At 36.8% G+C, this 25865-nt stretch overlaps 2 protein-coding genes across 11 annotated transcripts in view; both read right to left on the reverse strand.

The window, feature by feature from the left end:
* The window catches only part of LOC134647229 (potassium voltage-gated channel subfamily KQT member 4), a 70140-nt gene extending 48699 nt beyond the window's left edge, over nucleotides 1–21441 (reverse strand). For 4 of the 10 annotated variants that reach the window (XM_063501477.1, XM_063501487.1, XM_063501486.1 and 1 more), the window contains exons 1-3: nucleotides 7478–7929; nucleotides 5289–5423; nucleotides 2931–3013 (exon numbers count right to left, since the gene is read on the reverse strand). In XM_063501477.1, the coding sequence (XP_063357547.1) occupies nucleotides 2931–3013; nucleotides 5289–5423; nucleotides 7478–7674 (415 nt within the window). In that variant the 5' untranslated portion in view covers nucleotides 7675–7929. Of the gene's footprint in view, nucleotides 1–2930; nucleotides 3014–5288; nucleotides 5424–7477; nucleotides 7935–21187 lie in introns of those variants that run through there. The other 6 variants (XM_063501482.1, XM_063501479.1, XM_063501483.1 and 3 more) reach the window with 6 other exon arrangements.
* Nucleotides 1–25865, reverse strand: part of LOC134647233 (negative elongation factor D) — a 387727-nt gene that overhangs the window by 137911 nt on the left and 223951 nt on the right. The gene's annotated exons all lie outside the window — the stretch shown is intronic.

A 25865-nucleotide genomic window follows, 5' to 3' on the forward strand; every position in this document is an offset into this window, starting at 1 on the left:
AAATATTAAAATCACGTTCAGCCAAATTCTTACTTGCGACTCAGTAGAATTGTGTAGGTACGAATAAAATATTTAATGATGCTCCAGCGAAGATTAGAACCCATGACCTCGGCAACTACCCTACCTACTGGTAAAGGAAACCATTGGGCTACGAATTTTGCATTGCAGTTACGAATTTATAGAGGTTCAAAGTGCGCGAGCCTTACCTAACTTAATAAACTAAAGCCTCTCATCAATTGGTAACGCGGTTTCCTCTAGCCAGTTCAGAATAAACAATGTAATTTTCTGTGTAGATATTTAAATAATCGTAGGAGGCGTTTAAATAATTCGAGTGGAGTTGTTTGCACGCTGGTCGACGTGTAGACTTGTAGAGTATCGTGCGGTAATGTTTGCCGGTACCAAGGCTGCATGGTCTCGCGCGGGCCGGCTCCCCCGAGAGCGCCGCGGCCGCACGAACTAGCGCCAAGGGAGACCGGCCGAAAATGTGAAGGTCGCGGCAGATTGCTCGCACCTGAAATAGGGTCACTTCGCCACGGTTTATAGACGGGACGTGACTTTTACTTGGAAATGTTGAGGATGACTGTATACCTATGTATTACAATATTTTTATGAACTGTGCTTTATGATATTTGTTTGCGTGCCGACCCAATTTCTCTTCGAGCTTGTTATTTTCCTGTTTGTGGAAAGTTGACTATAGATCATATACCTACATCTTTACGAATTCGATTTATTGGAATGTTTTTTCATCATTTCAATACAGAAAATTACCTATAGTGAGGAAACTGGTTCTTTAAAAATGTTGGTTGCTTTGATGCCGCAAGCAAAGTAATAACATCTGCAGCTTTTGAACAACGCAATTTTGCTTTTGCCTTAGTTATTTCGAATCGAAGTCTAGATTTTGCTATATCAGCGAGACAGTGCATCTCAAAAACTGAAGCAGATATGCAACAATTTGTTTTGTTATAGTTTTTTTAGCGTGGTTTTGTTGTGGCGGTTGTGGACTATCTATTTAGATTCATGTTTATTGATATACGTGTACCTACATGTAGGATAGGATTTTTATTACTTGGCTCATTTGAATAACTAAGATACAGACAATCTGCTCAAATGCGATTATTTTGTAACTATTTAGCATTGAGCACATAACTGCGATTTTCGTCTAAGTATCGCTGTTGAAATAAGTCTTTCTTGAAAATCATTCCTAAGATTAATTAATACGAAAATTACGGAAGCAACTGAATTTAAAAATTAGTTTTTGGCAAAAATTTATTTTTTGGTACAAGCTTTTATCGCTGACTGCACTTTTCTTACGACAGACAACTAATACTCATCGAGACAATTCTAAAAACCCCTAACACAATTAGGTTGCGTTGTTTCATCACAGAGTTCCTATGGCCACCTCCTGTCTCCATCATCAGATCAGTTCGACAGTACCATATTATTGTATTGTCATCAGAACTACATACAGCTGCCAATTTTCATGACGCTACGATCCTTGGAAGATGGTTAAATTAGTTACCTTAGATTCCATTACATAGTTAGTTACATACAGGTCGACCTAATAAAAGCTTGTTAAAAAAATCTGCTACAAGCAGTCGCACATAAAGTAGGCTCGAAGCTTAGTACCTACCTACAACTTTGTTGTCGACTGAGGGACATTGAAAATTGTATCTCTAGCATGAAAAATTTAGCGGGTTAAAAATATAAAAACAGACGTTCTTAAAATACACATCACAGACAAGTAAAATAATTCATTTCTAATTAAACAAAACCTTTCGTGGCGACAGCACAGTAATGTTATGAAACAGCTATAGGTACGTGCTTACAATAATTATAGTACATTACTGCAGACGCCGGGAAAGAAGGGCTTGCCGGGTGAGTAGGTATAGCCGGCCGACCGTAGGGAGGCCGGATAGTGATACGAAGCCGGCAAGACCTTTTCACGGCTAGGCATGTATAGTGCTTTTCTCAAACATGCAATGAAATAAAAAATATACCACTCAAAAAAACAAATTTATAATCTTTATAATAAAAATCCAACTTCACAACAAAAGTTTTTTAATTTTCCTTCCAATCCCGCCATAATTGTTTTTTTTTACGGAAGTCGTCCGTATTTCGCGTGTGTAGTGTTCGAATAGACCTTATTAGGGTCATTATACACAATCTGATAATAAGAATCTCAATTTCTATAAATAAAATAAATGCAGAGGATTTTAAATATTGTCTATGGTCTCTGGTGACTTACGTATAGACAAAATTTTAAATTTATTCATCAACACATTGAATCATACAGATTTGTATTCTTAATATCAGTACGTTCGTGTATAACAGGCGTTAACACGGATATTTTGGTCCGATAACCATTCATTCACCAAAAATATAAAAAAATATATATATAGCTGGTCAAACCAAATTGGCAGTAAATAAGAACACAAAAAACTATACTTATCCTTTTCTTTTGGGTGCTAATACTAGTGAAAGACAAAGCTAGTATGATTCTTTCTATCTATGTTTGAAATGGGACAGTCCTTTGACAAACTATAATTCGGCTGTTTAGTCTGTTCATGGACATGGACCCCATGTTTACATTAGAATTTAAAAAAAAATTACTTCCCGGCCTAGGCCTTCAATTTCGTATGAAATTCCTTTACAGTTCTCTGGAGTTGCTCCGCCCTAAACGTGATACTTCGAAGCCTGATATAACGCCCGGAGCGACGACATTTCATTGCATGTTTGAGAAAAATGGTTTTGTATAATAAACCTCCGAATACAAACTGTAAAATGCCTAAAGCACATCCCTTTATAACCAAAAGGCCAACTCAAGTAAATATTATTACAGTACAATACCTATACGATTTCTAGGCTGTATAGATATGTATATATATTCTCCTACACTACATAGAAATTAGATTAATGAGATTCACACTCACCTATTATGCAGAAAGGCCGCCTCAAGAACTTGAGGCGCCCCATTGAACCCTGGTACCGGGACCGGCATCCTGACGACCATAACCTGAACAAAAATGGAACATGTTAACTTTTGCTAACTTTTAATAAAATGAAAGTGGCCGGGCATTATTCGCTAAAACCTATCTACTGCGAGAACCACAGATCACATATCCATCGGATTGAGCAGATGTAACATAACTCGTGGTTACGGTGAATAAGTGCTCTGGTACGATTATCGTATGGGAGCGGGACCGCTTATTTAAATTGCATCCAATCTTTGGTGGGGTACTTACATTAAAAATAACCAAAGGATAAACATGTACCTTTTGTAGTTTAACACGATATACGATGCAACACAACTGATTAGTGCGAATCGCGGCATAATACTTTACAAGTGTACCTACCTCGCAAAAGTTTATCACACGGTTTATCTATCTAATACCTTTAAACGAGCAATTCTTGCATATTTATATATTTATATATTTATTTATTTATATGTATTTTTCGGAGATCTCGGGAACGGCTCTAACGATTTCGATGAAATTTGCTATATGGGGGTTTTTGGGGGCGAAAAATCGATCTAGCTAGGTTTTATCTCTGGGAAAACCATTTTCGAGTTTTTATATGTTTTCCGAGCAAAGCTCGGTCTCCCAGATATTAATTATTATATGTAGTTAATGCGAAGTTTACGGGATGTAATCTATGGGAGGCAACGAACACAGAGAGAGATAAGCCGAGTGGCGAGCGCGTCGAGTAATTCGTCACTCGTTGTGGATGGATCGTTCGGTGTTCATCCTAAAGCCGGCGCTCGCCTTACATTAGGATGAACCATTTATTTTTCACTCAGAACTAAGACTTTAAAAAAGGGAATCATCTCATTCTTTTCTTTTGCTTAATATACTTTTGCAAGAATTCTTTTCACTTCCTTTACGGAATTTGACTTTTAAAATTACCTATTTGTATAAGTAAGTAAGTAGACTGTAAAGACTAAAATTATGCACATTGGTAATAGATCCATTTCGCGATTAACAAACAAGTAGTTCAAAGACTGAAGTTATACATACTAGAAAATAATGCATGAAAGCCTTGTAAAAGTCTGTAAATATCGTCTCAAAATAGCGCATTTTACTATACACCGCGCCTTAATGGTAACGTTTATTTTTCAATGACTGTCTAAACAAGGAGTGTTCTTATAATAGAAAATGCTAACAATACCAAAAAATAAATGCACTGAAAGGCCCACACACAAGTTGTAATCGGGACCCTAAATGTATGTTTGGATACCGCGGTATAGTAGAGAACGTTGGCAAACGATTATGTAGTGTATATAATATTAAATAGTTCTATAATAGAAACAATTAATAATGTAATATAAACGAAGTGTCGGAAGCCGGTAATTTGTATAATGAAAAGGGGCCTGCTGCACCACTCCCTGAACGAACTACGCGTTTAAGGGATTACGAAAAATTATAAATATTCTTTAACTTTTACATTTATCTTCGTACCTACCTACTCAGCTATTTATTCAGTGTACTAACTTACCTACTCTACTTTAAGTACTTAATCTCTTGGTAAGGGCAGAAGATAGATACTCATAAGATATTTGATAAGTAGTGTGAGAAGGTAATATATGTAGGTAGTTGGACACAGTCGCATTGCAACACAGGTTTGCATCTAAGTAAAGCAAGTTCCGCCTTGAAAATAATATTAGGGTGTGCTTGTATCGTATTTGTATGGTCAATACATTCATAAGTTTCATAACACTGTCTGCCTAGATTGAATCCAAATAGACCTGCATTAATGATACACTATCTATAATTCATAAACAAGCAACAACGGTTGCACTCCGGGAGTGCCGATAGAAGTGAAAACTCACCTCACTATGTTACCGACGCCCGGTAACACGATACATACGTTTAGCGGAGGTATTCTATTTATTTATTATATATTATTATCATTCTCAAATAAGATCACACTTTTTCATTGACATGTTTTTTTTACACACTGCCATGACAACGTCAAATTATTTGAACATAGGTAAAGAGTCTTAAAAGGAGTCCGCAACATAAATGTCAAATAACATTGAGTTTTTCTTTATTGATTTAAATGCCATTTAAATTATGAGTGGCCACCTTACGCCCCTTACGGTCACGTGATCGCCTTACGCTGTCTCGAGTTTATAATTTTTTCCCCACCTCAAAAAGTGCCCAGCGCCGCAAAAGAAGTTTTTACTTCAAAAAATATTGACCTGGATCGCTTTAGTTCCCCTTATGGGCAAACATGCTCACCTCAAGTGGTAACAACTAACAAAATCAGCATGGTATTATGGAGCGGCTTACCTTAACACAAACTCGATAGCGAACCAAATGACGACGACAGTTTCCATGTAGAAGAGAACTATCCCGGCGCGAGCCTCGTACTCCTCGATGGTGGAGAACACGGACAGCGACAGGCACATGAACACCATGAGGAACCTACCAAAACGTACTATGTAATACCTACTTCCCTTAAGGCTACCCCACACTAGCGTCTCCCGCGCGGCGTCGTCTAGACAAGGCTAGGTTCACACGGCGACTATACGATTCGATATTTTCTTGCATACAGTGACCGTCATACGAGACGACCGTTCACACGGCGCGAGGCCCATTCGGTTTTTTCACGTATGTGACGTCACAACTGCCCGTACGCGTCTCGTATAGGAGAAACCAGAGGGCCTACCGCGAACCACGTTCGACGTATTGTCTCTCTGTCGCACTTGTAAATTCGTACGTAAGTGTGACAGGGAGGCAACACTTCGAACGTGGTTCGCGGTAGGCCCCCTGTTTGTTCGTGTGAACGAAACAACGTAAACACAAGCGCCACTGAGCACTGCATTCGACAAAATCGTTTCGAGAATCTCGCATCCTCGGTGGCAAGACCCTACGGTATACGGTAACAAATATGCCTCGAACACGAGGTTTTCACGTATAGACGCCGTGTAAACGATTTTCAAAGTTGCCATACAAATTTTGTTGTCACTACGACATTCGATAAAATCTCGTATACGGTTTACGAGAAAAATTACGCCGTGTGAACGTAGCCCGGCTGCTGCTCAACGCAACGTTGACGCAACTGCGCAGCGATGCCATTTTCCATAGCGCTGACTAGACGCTGACGCTCAAAAGAGGTTAGTGTGGGGTGGCCCATACACTCATTAAATACAATATAAAATGGTGAAGTCTATCATAAAACAGCAGACGCTAAATAGTTAATTGTTTCCCAAGGGATGAAAGGCACCCAAGGGATGAAAGGCACCCATTGACGAGCTATTATATAAAAGTAATATAAATGTACATGTGTATTTCACAAAACATGACTATCTATTTGTTGTGGGTACTTTCGGGAGTTAAAGATCAGTATGGTAATTATTAAAACAAATCCAAGTAGAAGCGATTTTTCATTGCTAATCACAAAAGAAGTACTTGGAAAGCAAAACTCCCTAGGGCCGAAACGTACCGCTTTTAACTTGCTTCATAGATAACCAGTGAGCCACTTTCAGAGCATGAGAAATGTAAAATATTTGTATAATAAAATTAATCCATTTGTAGTAGTTGGATATAAATATATAAATAGTTTAGTATTACCCAAAGAGCGGTTACCTTAAAACAAAAGCTCTGAAAGTTAAAAGAATATATACGAGTATACCCTCTAACTACATAAGTACATACATTAGTAGCACTCAAAATAATCCAGTGTTCACTCTTCTACAGGCGAACTTTCCACAACATCATTGGAAGTTTATAAACACCGAAATAATTTTAGTAACCAGCAAACCAAAGTTATTCTTAATGTACCTACTGTCTTTTAAAATGATACCCATAAAATGTTATATTACAATATTATTATAATATTGTAACTTGGAACTTATCCAAGAATATTAACTTAGTATTCAGCTGAATTAGTATTAGGCAAGAGCGAGACAAATAGACCCAGTATAGTAATCGTTGTAGTTATAATTTCGTACTTTTACTAACTCATAAATCTCATATTTGTAAATGTTTTGCGACTTGATCAACACAAAGCACGGTTCGAGCGTATCACTTAAACGTCTCATTTCATATGCCATTAAAATAAATTGCGGGATTTCGATACGCTGTGGGTTGTAAACGGAAGTGTTTACGAATGACTTTAAATCTGCGCTTGTTTATCTTCAACTTGACTATATTACTATACTATATACGACAAGTATATGTAACTAATGTAACATGGTAAATATAATATAACACCGTTGATCGAACATCGTAATAACTCCTAAGAAGAATAAAAACGAATATAAATGTTCGTTTGTCCCTCTGTTTACCATCTTAATCTTCGTAACACAAATTCTCGGCACAGAAAATTGGTGTAAATACAAGGACAAACTTATATGTGCAAATAAAGACATTGAGAAACTAGGATAGCATTCATTAAAAGGACGAGATAAAATAAAATGTAGATTCTTGTTTACAAGCAGAGGAAATCGGGTTAATGTTCAAAGTGGACGACTTACACAATCATATGATACAGGACGGCCTTAACACCCCTCGGCCGTTCAAGGAAATTGTAGAACTTGGATTGTAGGCGGCGGTAACGCGCGTCGCGACGCGTGGCGCGATAGCTGAGCGGCTTGCCCAGCAGCGACATCCGCGGCGTCGCCAGCCGGTCGCCGCCGCCAGGTTTACTCTCACTGCGAACAACACCGCACATCACTGCCACTTCAATTAGGTATATCCTCAATGCTTATCTGCTCTCTCCGCTATACCCTTTTATTCCTTTCGCCTAACCCCCACTTTGTTTTTCAAGCTCCATGTTAGGTACCTCGCTATTCGTATTGTGCGCCTTAAAGAGCTGTTGATTTTCCGAGAAGCTCTTAAATAGGCCGTGTGCGGAGCGCGGCACCCTACTCTTGCGCCGAGACGCTGTCAATAACACGTAGATACCATCGGTTCGACTATTTATACGCTTGCCTTGTTTCAATGAGACTATGCGAATAGAGCTTATAATTAAAGCGGTTATCGCACGATAAGCAGTAGTGTTTTATGTCTGATAGATAAAATATACTTTTAAATCGTATCAGTAAAATTTGTAGAACCAATAAATACCACTAATAGGTTTACTGATTAAAATTACCAGATGTACATAGAAAAAGGCAAGAATAAATGGAGCGAGTGTTTCTGACTGCTACGCCACGCTCCCCTCGTGTTGAAACGAGGCATCACCTGCCCGGTTCCTAAGCGATTTAACTTCACGTCACGCTATGAAATCATGGGCTGCGATGCGACACAAAGTGAAAATTTCCTATTCAATAAATCTGATTCCTTTTACACGTAGCAATAATAGTTTTGTTGCTACGAGATTTTTCCTCGCAAGACTTGGAGGGTTTCAGCATTTTCGATTTTCATTTCTGCTGACAATAGGTAGGTTTAGGTAAAAAATACAGCGTTTATATAAGTCGCGGTCATAATCAAGAGCTAATAGCTATAGTGAGCGTGTTTCGTGCACTGTTACATTAAGAGTGGTGCTTTTAATGTTATCTAGATTAGTGCGGTGCTTTCAATGCAAAGTTGTAGCTTAAAATGTTTGAACCCTAGAACCAAAGTGATAATTTTAAAATACTTAGGTAACTGTCAAAAAAGTATTTATTATTCACATTCTACAATTAAAACGTTGGGCGGAAAACAACTAAATGCAGATAATTATTTAATCTCTATGAAACCACCATTGAATGAGCTGGTGGCTACTTATTTGAATTAATATTTCAATATATAATATAAGAAACTGTAACGTAACGTTTCACTTGATTGTTAAGATAATAACTAACATAGATAAAAAAAACAATTAGCTACATGCATGATTTTTTGAAAAATGAGCTATCGCTTCCACTTCCTGTGGGATTTAAATGTTTCTAATATACATATCTATTAGGTATACCCCAGAAACTTCCAAATTGCAGAATAAAATGTGTCGCGCGCACCGCGAGTTAAAACGCTCCATACAAAGACCGATCGCTGTATTGTTGCACCAAAATTGACAAGGATTGTCAAGGTTTCAAAATCAAATTATTTAAATGGTATTTACAAATGTTGTTCTACACGTTTACCTACTTATTGAATGTGTTAATATATTCGTACGAATTGATGCACACATTCAATAAGTAGGTACCTATGAAGCGTGGCACGATATGCGATATGATGAAGTAAATACCATTACGTTTTTTGTAATATAAATATAAACAGTGTTGTATTCATTAAACAAAATTAATTTTATGTATTGCTATATTTTATACTAGCGACCTGCCCTGGCTTCGCACGGGTTAATAAATTATACATAAACCTTCCTCTTGAATCACTCTATCTATTAAAAAAACCGCATTAAAATATGTTGCGTAGTTTTAAAGATCTAAGCATACATACAGACAGACAGACAGCGGGAAGCGACATTGTTTTATTATACTATGTAGTGATTGTACTGCAAATACTGCAATGTCGTATTATGGGGAAGAGTATGCTTTTGATTAAATAAATGTTTAGTATTAATATTAATGATCTCACTTCTTGAATCTGAATCTTGAACAAAAAATCGCTGAAAGCATAAACCATATAGGTAGGTATATGAAAAAAATTGTAGACTAGTACGTTGTTGAATAGGCTAGAAAATATACAACATGGGTTAGTTTACGGCATACACGAGCATGGAGGTTGATTCTGTTTTTATAATTTATTTAGAGTTTCATTTAGTTTTGACACGACGTTAAGTCGTATCATTTAGGCATCTCGCGCGCACCAGTAAGTGCAAGCGAGATGCCTAACTACACGACTGCCCAGTGCATTTCGCACACACTAATTAGCATGAACTATCGTCAGGGTCGTATCATAAGTTTAAAATCTCCACAAATTCTTGAATTAGAATCTGCCTCTGTATACTTCATAGTGTAGCATGGTAATATTGGTAATATATCTAAGTATAGGAGTTAGGTACAATTTTTAACAATCGTGGTTGTGATCATAATGACCTTTGAACTTTCCTCGAGATGGGTACGAGTCGACTTTTCAAGATAGGGGTTTATATACCGGTCGTCGCGTCGCGGCGGCGAACTGTCGACACGGAAGAAATCCTTACCGACATTGACGAGGATTATGCTTCAAATAAAGGGAAACAACGTGTAAAATGATTCGTACCAAAACGTCTGGAAAACGTTGAAACAGGAGAAATAATCGTAATTTTAATTATATTTGTGAGTTATTCGGCCAAAAAAAATATAACAATTGTATAGCAATTAATTACTGAGTTATTATTAGTAAAAATCAGCCAACTGCACATGGGGCTATGCCCGGCTATGGTCAGTAAAAATATTAGCTGGTATAAGTAGTAATATCTGGGAGACCGAGCTTTGCTCGGAAAACATTTAAAATCTCAAAAATTAGCATTTTTCCAGAGATAAGACCTAGCTAGATCGATATTTCGCCCCCGAAAACCCCCATATACCAAATTTCATCGAAATCGTTAGAGCCGTTTCCGAGATCCCCGAAAAAATATATATAAATAAATAAGTAAATATGCAAGAATTGCTCGTTTAAAGGTAGATTAAGTAGGTACGGACAAATAATTTAATTTCCTACCCATTTTGTGTTTTTCATTTTACAATAGTATGAGGTCTTAAGCGACTTTCATATTGAATGTCACTGTGACAAGGTGTTAGCTAATTAAAAAAAAAAATTACCATGTGCATGTCGAAATAAGCATAATGGAATGTTCCGTGCCTTCTTATGATATGAAAAATAAAAACAAAACCCGGTCAACTGCGAGTCTGACTCGTATACCGAGGGTTCCGTACAAACTATTTGAAAGAAAATAATGTCAGCATAGGTATTCTTATAAAATTGACGCGCGTGAGAAGCCTAATAGAGGACTTAAGTTCGTAACAAAACAAGATGAAAAATGTAGCAAAATTCTTAAACAAAATCAGCCTGTGGAAGGGGTAAAATAAACTACTTACAGACTTTTCGAAAAGTAAAGTTGATTACGAGAGGTACCTAGAGTTAGACCAAGAAAAGACTGCAACGATTTTGATAGCAAACGCAGTGCAAGTATAATTTACTAGCTGTTGCCCGCGACTTCGTACGCGTGGATTTGTATATTGGTGGTTATAAATTCTACATTAGCTTAGAACATTATGCAGCAAAAGATAGCAGTAGGGACGGTTAATCATTTGTTAATTATTATACAATATACAACGCATGAGATTTGTCTTTCACAACCTGGCTACGAAGTCTCAAGCCCCTAACATAATAAATTTTTTCTCGATATAATCTCTCTCAACCCCCAGAAGATTTTCAAGTCCACTATTTAATAAAACCTACTACCTAACTACCTATTTACGAAGTTTGAAGTTCCTAGCTTTAAATAAAATTTGAACCTTCTACCAACTCTCAACCCCTGTTTAAACTTTTAGGGGATGAATTTTTAAAAACGCTGAAATTACCTTTCTTGTATTGTATGCCTTTATACAACGATTCAAGTCCCGCACTCAAATAAATATTTGGGTTCCATACAAATTTTCGACCCCCTTTTCACCACCTTGGGGGATGAATTTTTAAAAACGCTGAATATGTTTTCTTGTTTTTAATAAAATACCTTTTTACGAAGTTTCAAGTTCCTAGCTTTAAATAAAATTTGAACCCTATACAAACTTTCAACCCCTTTTGGACCCTTATAGGGGATGAATGTTAAAAAACGCTGAAATTACTTTTCTCGTATTCTAATAATATGTCATTATACAAAGATTCAAGTCCCGCACTTACAAAAAATGTTGACCTCCATACAAATTTTCAACCCCTTTTTCACCATCTTAAATGTTGAATTTCGAATAACGCTGACATTAGTTTTCTTCTCTTTTAATGAAATAACTTTTTACGAAGTTACAAATTCGTAGCTTAAAATAAAATTTAAACCCTATACAATCTTTCAACCCCTTTTAAACTTTTAAACCCTTTTAAGGGATGAATTTTTAAAAACGCTGAAATTACTTTTCTTGAGTTCTAATAATATGGCTTTATACAAAGATTCAAGTCCCGCACTCTAAAAAATATTTGATCTCCGTACAAACTTTTAACCCCTTTTTCACCACCTCGGGGGATGAATTTTTAAAAACGCTGAAATTTGTTTTCTTGTTTTTTTAATTTAATACCTTTTTGCGAAGTTTCAAGGTAAATAAAATTGGCACCCCAAGACAAAGTTTCATCCCCTTTTTACCCCCTTGGGGGTTGAATTTCCTAAAACGTCGCAATTCCTTTTTTTTTGCAATCGGCTATTATGCCTTTCTAAAAAGTTTCAAAGCATTTGTAATGGATTCAAACTTTCAACCCCTTTTTAACCCTGTTAGGGGATGAATTTTCAAAAACGCTGAATTTACTTTTCCTGTCTTATAATAATATACCCATATACAAAGTTTCAAGTCCCACACTCACAAAAATATTTGATCTCCATACAAACTTTCAACCCCTTTTTCACCACCTTGGGGGATGAATTTTCGAAAACGCTGAAATTAGTTTTCTTATTTTTTAATATAATACATTTTTACAAAGTTTCAAATTCCTAGCTTAAAATAAATCTTGAACCCCATACAACCTTTCATCCCCTTTTTAACCCTTTTAAGGGATGAATTTTTAAAAACGCTGAAATTACTTTTCTTGAGTTCTAATAATATGGCTTTATACAAAGACTCAAGTCCCGCACACTCAAAAATATTGATTTCGGTACAAACTTTCAACCCCTTTTTCACCACCTCGGGGGATGAATTTTTAAAAACGCTGAAATTCGTTTTCTTGTTTTTTAATTTAATACCATTTTGCAAAGTTTCAAGGTCCTAGCTTAAAATAAAATTTGCACCCCAAGACAAAGTTTCATCCCCTTTTTTACCCCCTTAGAGGTTGAATTTCCTAAAACGTCGCATTTATTTTATTTTTGTAATCGGCTATTATGCCTTTCTAAAAAGTTTCAAAGCATTTGTAATGGATTCAAATTTTCAACCCCTTTTTAACCCTGTTAGGGGATGAATTTTCAAAAACGCTGAAATTACTTTTCCTGTCTTATAATAATATACCCATATACAAAGTTTCAAGTCCCACACTCACAAAAATATTTGATCTCCATACAAACTTTCAACCCCTTTTTCACCACCTTGGGGGATGAATTTTCGAAAACGCTGAAATCATTTTTCTCATTTTTTAATATAATACATTTTTACAAAGTTTCAAATTCCTAGCTTAAAATAACACTTGAACCCCATACAACCTTTCATCCCCTTTTTAACCCCCTTAGGGGTTGAATTTTTCAAAATCGCTTCTTATCTCTTGTACACTTTATAAATTCAACCTAGTGTGCAAATTTCAACTTTTTAGCTTTTGTAGTTTCGGCTCTGCGTTGATGAATCAGTCAATCAGTCAGTCAGTCAGTCAGGACACTTGCATTTATATATGTCGGAGGCAGATCGTAAAATCGGCCATATCGAGATATTCCTAGGCATACCATGAAACGCCGCCATTTCATGATCTGACTAGCGACTACCAGCCATATCGTTCAAACATCAACGTTTGACGATTTGCCTAGCGACGTTTAGGCATATCAAATAAGTAGGGTGTGATATTCCTAGGCATATCATGAAACGCCGGCATTTCATGATCTGCCTAGCGCGACCATCAGCCATATCGTGCAAACTCAAGGGGTGATATTCCTAGGCAGATCATGAAACGCCGGCATTTCATGATCTGCCTGGCGACCACCAGCCATATCGTGCAAACCTCAATGGATGATATTCCTAGGCAGATCATGAAACGCCGGCATTTCATGATCTACCTAGCGACGACCAGCCATATCGTGCAAACCTCAAGTGGTGATATTCCTAGGCAGATCATGAAACGCCGGCATTTCATGATCTGCCTAGCGACGACCAGCCATATCGTGCAAACCTCAAGGGGTGATATTCCTAGGCAGATCATGAAACGCCGGCATTTCATGATCTGCCTAGCGACCACCAGCCATATCGTGCAAACCTCAAGGGGTGATATTCCTAGGCAGATCATGAAACGCCGGCATTTCATGATCAGCTTAGCGACGACCAGCCATATCGTGCAAACCTCAAGGGGTGATATTCCTAGGCAGATCATGAAACGCCGGCATTTCAAGATCTGCCTAGCGATGACCAGCCATATCGTGCAAACCTCAAGGGGTGATATTCCTAGGCAGATCATGAAACGCCGGCATTTCATGATCTGCCTAGCGCGACCACCAGCCATATCGTGCAAACCTCAATGGGTGATATTCCTAGGCAGATCATGAAACGCCGGCATTTCATGATCTGCCTAGCGACCACCAGCCATATCGTGCAAACCTCAAGGGGTGATATTCCTAGGCAGATCATGAAACGCCGGCATTTCATGATCTGCCTAGCGACCACCAGCCATATCGAGCAAACTTCAAGTCTTAAAAGGAACGTAAACTTGTATTAAAAGGTACGATCTGGCAACACTGGACTCGGACGCAGCGCCATATAGAATGCAGCGCCACCAGTGGCAAAAAATTCAATTATTTTACGATGCGATCGGTATGAATGAAGCTAGGAATTCGACGAATACATTGCTCCCATCGATCTGCCGAATCCTTTATAAGACAAATCGTGATATGCCTGAGTTAATTTTAGTCAGATCATGAAATGGCGGCGTTTCATGATATGCCTAGGAATATCTCATCAATTATTTTACGATGCGCCCGGTATGAAGATAGGAATATCAACGAATACATTGGTCTGACCGATCTGCCGCCTCTTTTATAAGGCAGATCGTGATACGCCTGGGTTAATCTTAGTCAGATCATGAAATGGCGGCGTTTCATGATATGCCTAGGAATATCTCGATATGCCCGATTTTACGATCTGCCGCCGACATATATATAGAAGATAACTTTTATAAGTCATAATTTCATAGAAGTTAGAGGTTTAACCCTCTGCAACTGAGGTGACTTTTTAGAGAGATTCTACTGATGTGGTGTCTATCAGACCTCATTTTCAATAATTCATTAAAAATAAACTAATGGCAAAATGGTAACTATTGTTTTATATAACAATCAATCCATTTATAATTTAATAAATTCAATTTTAAAATACGTTTTAAATAAAATACATAAGAAATATATAATACATTTTAATGAGATTCCAGTTTCTTAAAATTTGCACTTAGGCTAACAAAAAAATTAAAAAAAAAACTTAACAATCAGCAACTTCAAGTAACTTCATTAATTTTCCTTCTTGTGAACATTATATTTATACTTTAAAAAAAAATAGAGAAAAATCTAAAGACAGAATAAGAATAAGGCGGTCTGATAGACGGCAGAGGGTTAAAATAACACTTGCAGTGCGTGTGCTATGAACATCGTTGCAGACTTTTCTTGGTCTAACTCCAGTTATATCAAGAATTCATACAAATATAACTCTTGAACAAACTGCCGTAAATACCGATTTTCAGTCGCTTTCACTTTCATGAATCGACCGCGAGTCCGTTACAGATCAATCTCAAAATTTACAATGAGTTGCATATTTTCGCGATTCTAAACTAAGATGAATTAAAAATAAACTATCAAGGCATGTTTTTTTTATTATTAAAAGCTAGTAGGTTATAGTATTTTATGCAACCGTTGTTTAAGAGAGGTCAAAAAAGGCGAGTGGCGTGAGTAACAATTTGAGGCGAAGCTGAAAATTGTTAATAAAGACGCCAAGAGTATATTTTGACTCAGTTAAACAACGTTGCATACAATACTTTTTCTACCACCAAGAACTTACTTTGAAATAAAATTGTAAATTTAACTCATATTTTTAATTCAAGAAGTAGCAAAAATGGAGGGTACGGGCGGGAAAAGAATGAATGAATGAAATAAAAAAAAAACATGTCTATGGTTCATTTATTCGTCAGAGATGACATTTAACCTCTAGCCGCCCAGAGACCTATAAAAAAGTCTCCTGTTGCATTCTAATTTGAACTTTGTGTTGACAAAATAAAATTTCATTTTGCTTGGCAAGGTTTGACGTATGGGCGGCTAGAGGTTTAAATAAGGTTGGCAACACTGTATTTCATTCAATATTTTTTAAGTGGTCATTACACGAAGTATCGTAAAATCGCCAAAAAGATCCTGCGTGTATGCACAAATTCTTTTTTGGGGAATAGACTAAAGACTTGTCTTGACAACTATAAGATAGGGGTAGGATAGGGGCACACCTTAATGTGTGCACGACCCTTTATATGACAAATAAAAGTACGGGAGTAGAAAAAACATATTAAATGTAAGGGAAATGGGTTAGGTACCTACTATGCAAGTTTAAGCATTATTTATATTTAGATAACAGATACTTTATTATCAATCCATAGATATAGGCATTGACATTTAAAGTTTCACCACACCAACTGGTAAAGCTTGATTGTTCAAAAACTGATAGCAAAGTTGCATTTGCACTTGCATTATTCACATGTGAGGCAAAGTAATCAAATGCAAATTTAGAGTTGTTTTCTTATGTTTTCTGGTAGAATTGACTTTTAAATGATGATTTTGAATGATAAATGTTTTATACCATTCATTTGGATTTGATTTGGTTTTATTTTGTTTGATATCTTACAGTTAAAATTTTCTTCGGATTGGTGTGGTGAAAAAAATTGTGTTTCACTCGGGGGCAAATTTTGTTTAACCCTCGTGCTTTGAAACCCTCACAACGCTTAAGATTCAATTTTACGATTCCAATTTTGGAATCTTTCGCTTGCTTGGGTATCAATATGAGCACGAGCGGTTAAACAATAACTTTGCCCCCTTGTAAAACAAATAACTATTACAAAGCACGCAATGAATAAATATTATCATTTATTATGATGGATTATGCCTTTTCTATCCAGTTTATTGTAAGCCCTAATTGCTATCAGAAAGCCCATAATACGCAAATATTTACGTTGCGCGTTATGCCCTCAGTTCTAATCTAACCCGAGTCAGGGTTAAAAATGTAGTCTAATTGAGGCCAAATTACTACATACTTGGTATGATATCATACATGTTTAACCTAATCTATTTCGTAGACTATTTGAATCTAAGTACTTAGACCATATCATTCCATAGTAGAATGCAAATAATGATTAAATAAAACAAATGGATTTCATGTCTTTGCCTGACCTGTTATTCATTGAATATTTCTACTTTTAACAATCTCTAGTTTAGTTGCCACATACTTCTCAGTTTTTTCGGTAAAGTTAAAGCTAAGGTGATCTGATAAGTTGTGTGAGCTACACAAGATCAAATTACGAGGGGTGTTCAAAATATTCTCGGTATGAGAATGAAAACAAACAAGTACGAAAAGTTTGATATTTTTATTTTTCAATATACTTCCCCCCTATGTTCATACACTTAAAAGATCGATCAATTATTTTTTTTAATCCCTCGTAAAAATATTTTTTATCTTTCGTGTAAAAATGCTCCTCCACTGCCGCCTTCAATGCTTCATCGTCAGAAAATTTATTTCCACGCAGATCCTTTTTAAGATTGGGGAGCAAAAAGAAGTCGCTGGGGGCTAAGTCCGGACTATACGGTGGGTGAGTAACAGTTTTAAACCCACATTCAACAATAGCTGCCTTGGCAATATGAGCAGTATGGACGGGGGCGTTGTCATGCAGAAGCAGAATACCTTTGGTTAACTTTCCTCGCCTCTTTTCTTTAATTACATCCTTTAATTGACGTAGAATGTTAGCGTAGTACTGTCCTGTGATATTTACACCTTTTTCTTTATAATCGATTAGTAATACTCCTTCACAATCCCAAAATATCGTGGCCATGACCTTGCCAGCTGAAGGGATGACCTTGAACTTCTTGGGATGAGCTGAACCCTTAATGTGCCAGTGCATGGACTCTTGTTTACTCTCTGGGTCATAATGATGAACCCAGGTTTCATCTCCAGTAACTATTCTTTGCAGCACCTCATCAGGATTTTCACCGCACAGGTCAATAAAATCGGAACAACAAGCTACACGCATGTCTTTTTGAAGCCGAGTCAGCATTCGCGGAACCCATCTTGCACTTACTTTTGACATATTAAGATGGTCATGTATAATATCATGTACGGTACCAATAGAGAGATTGGTTACTTGTGCTATAGATTTTACCTTCACTCGACCATCTTCCAATATAAGTTTTTCCACTTTATCAATATTTTCTTGTGAAGTAGCTACTACAGGCCGGCCAGGTCTAGGGTCATCTTCAATACTCTCCCTTCCGCGTTTAAACTCGCTTGACCACTTTTGAATGGTAGATAAAGAAGGAGCAGACTCACGGTAAACACAATCCATTTCCTCTTTTATGGTTTTTTGATTTTTACCCTGTTTTGTCAAGAATTTTATCACGCATCGATGTTCTAATTTAGTTAACATTGTCAATTCGCACATGATGTTCATGTTTGTTCAGCAATTGCAGAAAAACAAAAGACTATCTCGGTTCGAATTATACTTTTTTTTAATGTCAATGAATAAACCTTAGCGGCCAGTAACGAAAGAAATTTTAGAAGAGGTCGTAAGATATCAATACCGAGAATATTTTGAACGCCCCTCGTATTTACACATCGTGCTTTTGATTCCTTTGCTAAACTCAAATTAGATAGATCAGCCGGCATAGCCAAGCTGACAATCGCTATCGCTTCGACAACGAAACGCTTTGTGTCTCTCTATCACTCTTCCATATTAGTGCGACAGTGACAGTTGCGTTACGAGGCCTGTTGTAGAATCACGGGATTCAAAATAAGCAATCGAAGAAATATCGTACTTTGCTCTCTTGTTGCACAAATAAACTGACTGACACTATTTGACTTTACATTTATATTAATGATAAGTAGTTGTAAGAGTATCTCTTTGTCTTTTTGCCCACGTAGGGTTTAATATAGATACACTGTACTTACTCTATTAGATATCGGCTTATCATAAATACCTTATTGGAATATCAATATCCCAGCCACAGATAAGCCCCCTATTTACCTGTGAAATTAAACACTTACATAAGGGGTTGTTAAACGTAATATTACGCACATCAACCTTCTAAAAGAGTTTTCCATTTTCGTATTGATCTACTTTAGTAATCTATTAAAGGGTAGATGCATTTCAACATATTTGCAGATACAATAATAGTACCATCTATATTGATACAACTACGACTACTACTTGAGTACTATATATTGAGGGATAAGTTCGCCTCTGTACTCCCTATCCTGTGCCATATTTGTGTATCTGTGTGTTCTGTACAATAAAGAGTTAATACAAACATAGGGACAGAATAACTTAATCCTTAATTTAAAATTCAACTTAGAAACCAATTCATATGACGTTACTTTACACCCAGCAGGCAAGCAATTAATATTAGATTAACATAGGTGTTTGTTACTCGGGCTCCGAGAGTGCGTCGTAAAATGAAGGTATTAAGGCAACTTAAGTTACGAAGCTACTTGTTTGTAGCTTATGAATAGATCATTTAGGGTAATTTTCTTTGGCACATTAAATAATTTAACCTTGTTCTGCAACAAGGCACATTTTGCATAAGTAGGTAACGTACAGACATGTTTTAATATCATCAAAGTTTACGATATTATAGTTACAGTACCTACAGTTCAGCATATGATTGCACAATCACCAAATAATATTTAATAAATAGTTTCAGGTGTTTTCAAAACTAACGTAGAGAGGCAGCACACAAAAAAGATTAATTTTAGTTGCATATAATTAAAGCGCAAATAGGTACCTACACCTAAGAATAACTAGAAAAGAAAATATTAATATTTCATATCTATCTACGAGTAGCAAATAATAAAAATCGTTAATTAAGTAAGTTTTTATTTGAAACGAAGAAAAATGAAAACCTAAAAATATTTTCTACGCAAGAACTACGAATATTGCGAATGTAATAGAAATGTAGAAATATATTACCTATGTCGTATAGCATCTTCATGTACACGAACACGCCTTGCCGATTTCATTTTCACCTAAACATTTTATGCCAATCAATAAATTTTATATTAATATGTGCCATCATATCTTTATTTAAAATAAGTTAATTGGTTGGTATAATTTTGTTGGGAGTCGGTAATTTATTTAGTTAAGTTCGCGTCGATATTGCGAATTCCCGCGCCGAATAAAATTCTCCGCTACGGCCCGCTGTCTCCGAGTAAAAACAAAGACTGGCCCTCAATACGAGCTCGTGAATCATGTGCTATACGTCCTATAGACGCGAAGGCTACGAGGTTGCAGGGATATTGCGAGGATAACTTACATACGTAATAAGGCAATAATATGTAAGGTCAATGTGGCTAATTCCGTCATAGGGACTATTCCGTCCACGAGCGTATATTTATTTGATTTTCAATCGTAGGAAAAAAATACCATTTGCTTTTGATTGCTAAAACTAAAAGCAATCGCTGCTTTGTCGATGAATTTATTAATTTTGTTCGTTGTTCGAGAAAAACGCTAATGGGCGGAATAGTCCCTAAGTATGACGGGATTAGCCTTGACGGGATTGACCTTACCTATATTAATATAGCGTCTCATATGCTTAAATGTTAAGGAAGCTCATACTCACAAGCTGCAAACGTAAAATGTACAGGGCTAAAGCGATAATTTATTATTTTTTGTCAATTTCGTTAAATTATTATTACAGTAGGTATTGTTATTTTAACTTCAGATCAAGATTGTTAGGCGTGATTATGTTTAAAGATCTAGTTTCTGCATTCATTGTTCGAATAGGGTTTGTTAACAGAAACAATCTATTTGGCTACCTACCCACTACATTTCTGTATCCAAAACATCTGGAGCTGTTATTATGAACACATGAATTGCATGTCGCGGCGCGGCGGCGCACTAGCCCTGCTCGCTATCGTTGTTTTAATCGCGTTTTAAATTACTTAATGCAAAAATCAGTTACGGAACTCTACATATCTGGGTAATGGTAAACTATCGATCCAAATATCATAAAGGGTTCGTGCGCCACAAAGTCAAATAATTGTTATTGACAATCATTTTGAAGTCACAAAGCACTATGCGATTTCGTAAGTGCATGCTATTTGTTTGTTTTATGAAAAACGTTCATTAGTTTCACTGACGCGTGATATACAGTCTACAACGGTGTCGTGCAAAAATCGAAACACCAAACATTACTTACGTACCTTAAAATTCACAGCCAATCTAAACAACTGGAAACTGACATCCATAAATATTTACATTCCGGTAGACGTGAGACGCGTAATCGCGCGTGATATAGGTGGTGATGTATAGTGTGGTGCGGGGCGCGGCGGGCACGCGGCACGTGGGATGCGGGCCCGGTGCGCCGGCATAATAGCCGCGCTGCAGGCTCGCGGGCGCAGCGTGGGGCGCGCGAAGAGCGGCCGCCGACTGACGGCCGGCGCCGCCGCCGCGCCGCGCCGCCACCGCCGCCCTCGCCGCTGAAGCCCGGCCGCCCGCCCGCCCGCGCACCTCTAATTCTAATTGTTGGCCTCCTCCAGCGATTCAGGTCATCGTACCTGCACTCGAATTCCGTCCTAAATGAAAAACTCGGTTATTATTTGCATATTTAAAGTCCGTTATTTTGATTAGGTACACTTTTATTGGTATGAAAGTGCAACTTATATAATGTACTGTACGTATCTATATATCTACCTAATCCACCTAACTAGAGCTGAATGGTAATACAAAGTCAACAGTTCAAACCTATTAACTCTGAACGTCAAAAACTTATTAGCACTCGAAAGTTGTTCACTGTGATTAGAGGTATAAGAATGAAGCATAATTTCATCCCTTTATTAAAAATCTTCTACCTATAGGTACTAATAGCTCCAGTTTAGCCCATTGTGACGGAAGGGTAACTACGGAACCCAACACTGAGCATGCCCGACATGCTCTTGGCCGGTTTTTAAATTTATGCAATTTTTAACAATCTACTTCATCACGAGTTTTTTGAAGCAAAAACTTCTTTAGCGGCGCTCTCAAAACACTCTCGTTCCAAAATACCCTATTTTTTTGGAAAAGAGTCTTGAAAAGGAGTCCGCAACATAAATGTCAAATAACATTGAGTTTTTCTTTATTGATTTAAATGCCATTTAAATTATGAGTGGCCACCTTACGGGGCTTACGGTCACGTGATCGCCTTACGCCCCTTACGGTCACGTAATCGCCTTACGCCCCTTACGGTCACGTGATCGCCTTACGCTGTCTCGAGTTTATCATTATTTCCCCATCTCAAAAAGTGCCCAGCGCCGCTAAAGAAATTTTCACTTCAAAAAACTTGTTTGAGTGGGTTTACTCATTGAAGCTTGCAAATATGATTACAATTTACAAATAAAAAACCGTAATAATAACCGTTGGATTTCGAAAATCTTTTAAGTGTACTTGTGTTTAAATATCAAAATCCATACCTAATATCAAAATCCAAACAAACTCTTATGGTTCCTATGCTTTTTGCCTTTTTTATGATTCCACTGTAAAACTTGGTTGCAACGAAATATGTCACACACCAATACCTACTTATAGTAACGATGTAGGTACAATTGTATAAACCTGATTATAATCACAGTGTTAAACATTCGGGAACAATAACAAAAAATTGAAAAGAAATAGGAAAGTTTACTTTGTTTGTTAATGATGGGTAGAAAATTTCTCCCATTTAATGGGTAGGTACGTTAATTTTGTTAAAAAAATTTTAGAAATATTTAAACACCTTTTAAATTGTCTACGTACACAGGTACGAGGGGTGTTCAAAATATTCTCGGTATGAGAATGAAAACAAACAAGTACGAAAAGTTTGATATTTTTATTTTTCAATATACTCCCCCCCTATGTTCATACACTTAAAAGATCGATCAATTATTTTTTTTAATCCTGCATAAAAATATTTTTTATCTTTGGTGTAAAAATGCTCCTCCACTGCCGCCTTCAATGCTTCATCATCGGAAAATTTATTTCCACGCAGATCCTTTTTAAGATTGGGGAACAAAAAGAAGTCGCTGGGGGCTAAGTCCGGACTATACGGTGGGTGAGTAACAGTTTCAAACCCACATTCAACAATAGCTGCCTTGGCAATATGAGCAGTATGGACGGGGGCGTTGTCATGCAGAAGCATAACACCTTTGGTTAACTTTCCTCGCCTCTTTTCTTTGATTGCATCCTTTAATTGACGTAGAATGTTAGCGTAGTACTGTCCTGTGATATTTACACCTTTTTCTTTATAATCGATCAGTAATACTCCTTCAAAATCCCAAAATATCGTGGCCATGACCTTGCCAGCTGAAGGGATGACCTTGAACTTCTTGGGATGAGCTGAACCCTTAATGTGCCACTGCATGGACTCTTGTTTACTCTCTGGGTCATAATGATGAACCCAGGTTTCATCTCCAGTAACTATTCTTTGCAGCACCTCATCAGGATTTTCACCGCACAGGTCAATAAAATCGGAACAACAAGCTACACGCATGTCTTTTTGAAGCCGAGTCAGCATTCGCGGAACCCATCTTGCACTTACTTTTGACATATTAAGATGGTCATGGATAATATCATGTACGGTACCAATAGAGAGATTGGTTACTTGTGCTATAGATTTTACCTTCACTCGACCATCTTCCAATATAAGTTTTTCCACTTTATCAATATTTTCTTGTGAAGTAGCTACTACAGGCCGGCCAGGTCTAGGGTCGTCTTCAACACTCTCCCTTCCACGTTTAAACTCGCTTGACCACTTTTGAATGGTAGATAAAGAAGGAGCAGACTCACGGTAAACACAATCCATTTCCTCTTTTATGGTTTTTTGATTTTTACCCTGTTTTGTCAAGAATTTTATCACGCATCGATGTTCTAATTTAGTTAACATTGTCAATTCCCACATGATGTTCATGTTTGTTCAGCAATTGCAGAAAAACAAAAGAACATCTCGATTCGAATTATACTTTTTTTTAATGTCAATGAATAAACCTTAGCGGCCAGTAACGAAAGAAATTTTAGAAGAGGTTGTAAGATATCAATACCGACAATATTTTGAACGCCCCTCGTATTACGTTTAGTTAAACTTTTCAAATTTAGGTAGGTACGCCAACTCATATAGGTACCTGCTACTCTGTTGGCTCAACAAAACGAAAAATCTATGTGCCTACTTAATGGGGCCGTGCCCTATTGTCCTTTTTGTAAAAATACTTATTATAAAAATAACCTACTTAATATATTAGCTGGTTGACAACAGCAGTGTCGCGGGCAAAAAGCATTTTCTTTTTTGCAATAAATGGAGATATCTGCGGCCCCTAGGCGTAAATCACTGCGAGTCAGCTTCGTGGACTCACGAGGATTCTTATAAAGTTTATTACTTACGCCTTTTGGCTAGAGCCGTTACGTTCTCTACCAACCATATTTCCTGTTATATTATGTAAGTAGCTTTATTGCGCGAAATGAGCTTGGATCGGAATTTAATTACGCTCAAACGTGAACGTTCCATTTTTCAATTACAATTGTATTTCTGAAAGCACTCAAGAATTCTTATCTTAACTTATTAAATAAAATAAATAAATAAATATTGGGGGACATCTTACACCGATCAACCTAGCCCCAAACTAAGCAAAGCTTGTACTATGGGTACTAGGCGACGATATACATACTTATATAGATAAATACATACTTATATACATACATAGAAAACATCCATGACTCCGGAGCAAATATTACTAGTTCATCACACAAGTAAATGTCCTTAAATGTCCGTAAATGAAAAGCAAAATAATGTAAATAATCGTATATTATGATTCATAATCGTTTCATATTTGCCGTGACTTATTTTACAAGTGTTTTTCAACAAAAACACACGTCAAGATTGTTAATTTTTTCTCTCTAATATAATATTTAAAACTTTCGCGTTTTGAACACATGTTAACTCACATTTTATAGACATTTTAGCGAAATTTATTTTATTACCTTTATTTACTGACGTTTCGACACAGGTTTCACTGGTCGTGGTCGCGGCTAACTGATGTCCCAGCCCAGCAAAATGTCAAAACAGAGATTTGTTCAACTACCCGACGGAAAGTGTAAGTATGAAAAAGTTTAGGGTAGACAACACATTTTCAAACCACCCACTCACTACACATAATGTTAATTATTGTCAATAGTCCGACACGCAACACTCGCTTTTTACTAATGCAAAAAAAACGAACTATAGCTATGCAACTTAAACGTTATGTGTAAAATGAGTTTCATATATCATTATATCCTTCAGTTTCATGTGTAACAAAACTAATTCAAAATCTAGAGGCCAATATGAATTTACATTTTAACTTCAAAATGATGTCATGTTGTTATTATTATTATTTGTTGTTGTTATGAAAGTGAAGGAAGCGAAAGAGGTAGGTCAGAATCGTAGCAAGTGGAAATCCGTGGCCGTGGTATCTGCCTAACTCTCCGGGAAATAGGCATATATACTCGTATGTATGTATGTATGTATGTTGTTGTTGTGTCGGTTATCATTCGACGTGTGCATTTCGCTCGTAGGTAGGTACTTGTTCGACACGAGCGAGACGCAGGGCGAATTACAACAAAATGACATCATTTAGATATCAAAAATTATAAATCCATGATTGAAAGCTGAAACGCCTTTAAATATTTTTCTGCTTTTAATTTATTTAAAAAAAAACCTATCTAAATAAAAGTAAACTTGATTTTGTTTGACGTTACACTTTGTCTAATTAAAAATTAGATAAAGAGTGCGAGATAGCACTCTAGGATTTCGGGGATAAGTTTTTTCATAGTTTGCATTTTTGGCCGCGAGCCACGAACAGATTTAAATGACCAATAGGCATTTATTTCTTTCGGAGC

The sequence above is a fragment of the Cydia amplana genome, chromosome 4, assembly GCF_948474715.1.
Source record: "Cydia amplana chromosome 4, ilCydAmpl1.1, whole genome shotgun sequence".
NCBI lineage: Eukaryota > Metazoa > Arthropoda > Insecta > Lepidoptera > Tortricidae > Cydia > Cydia amplana.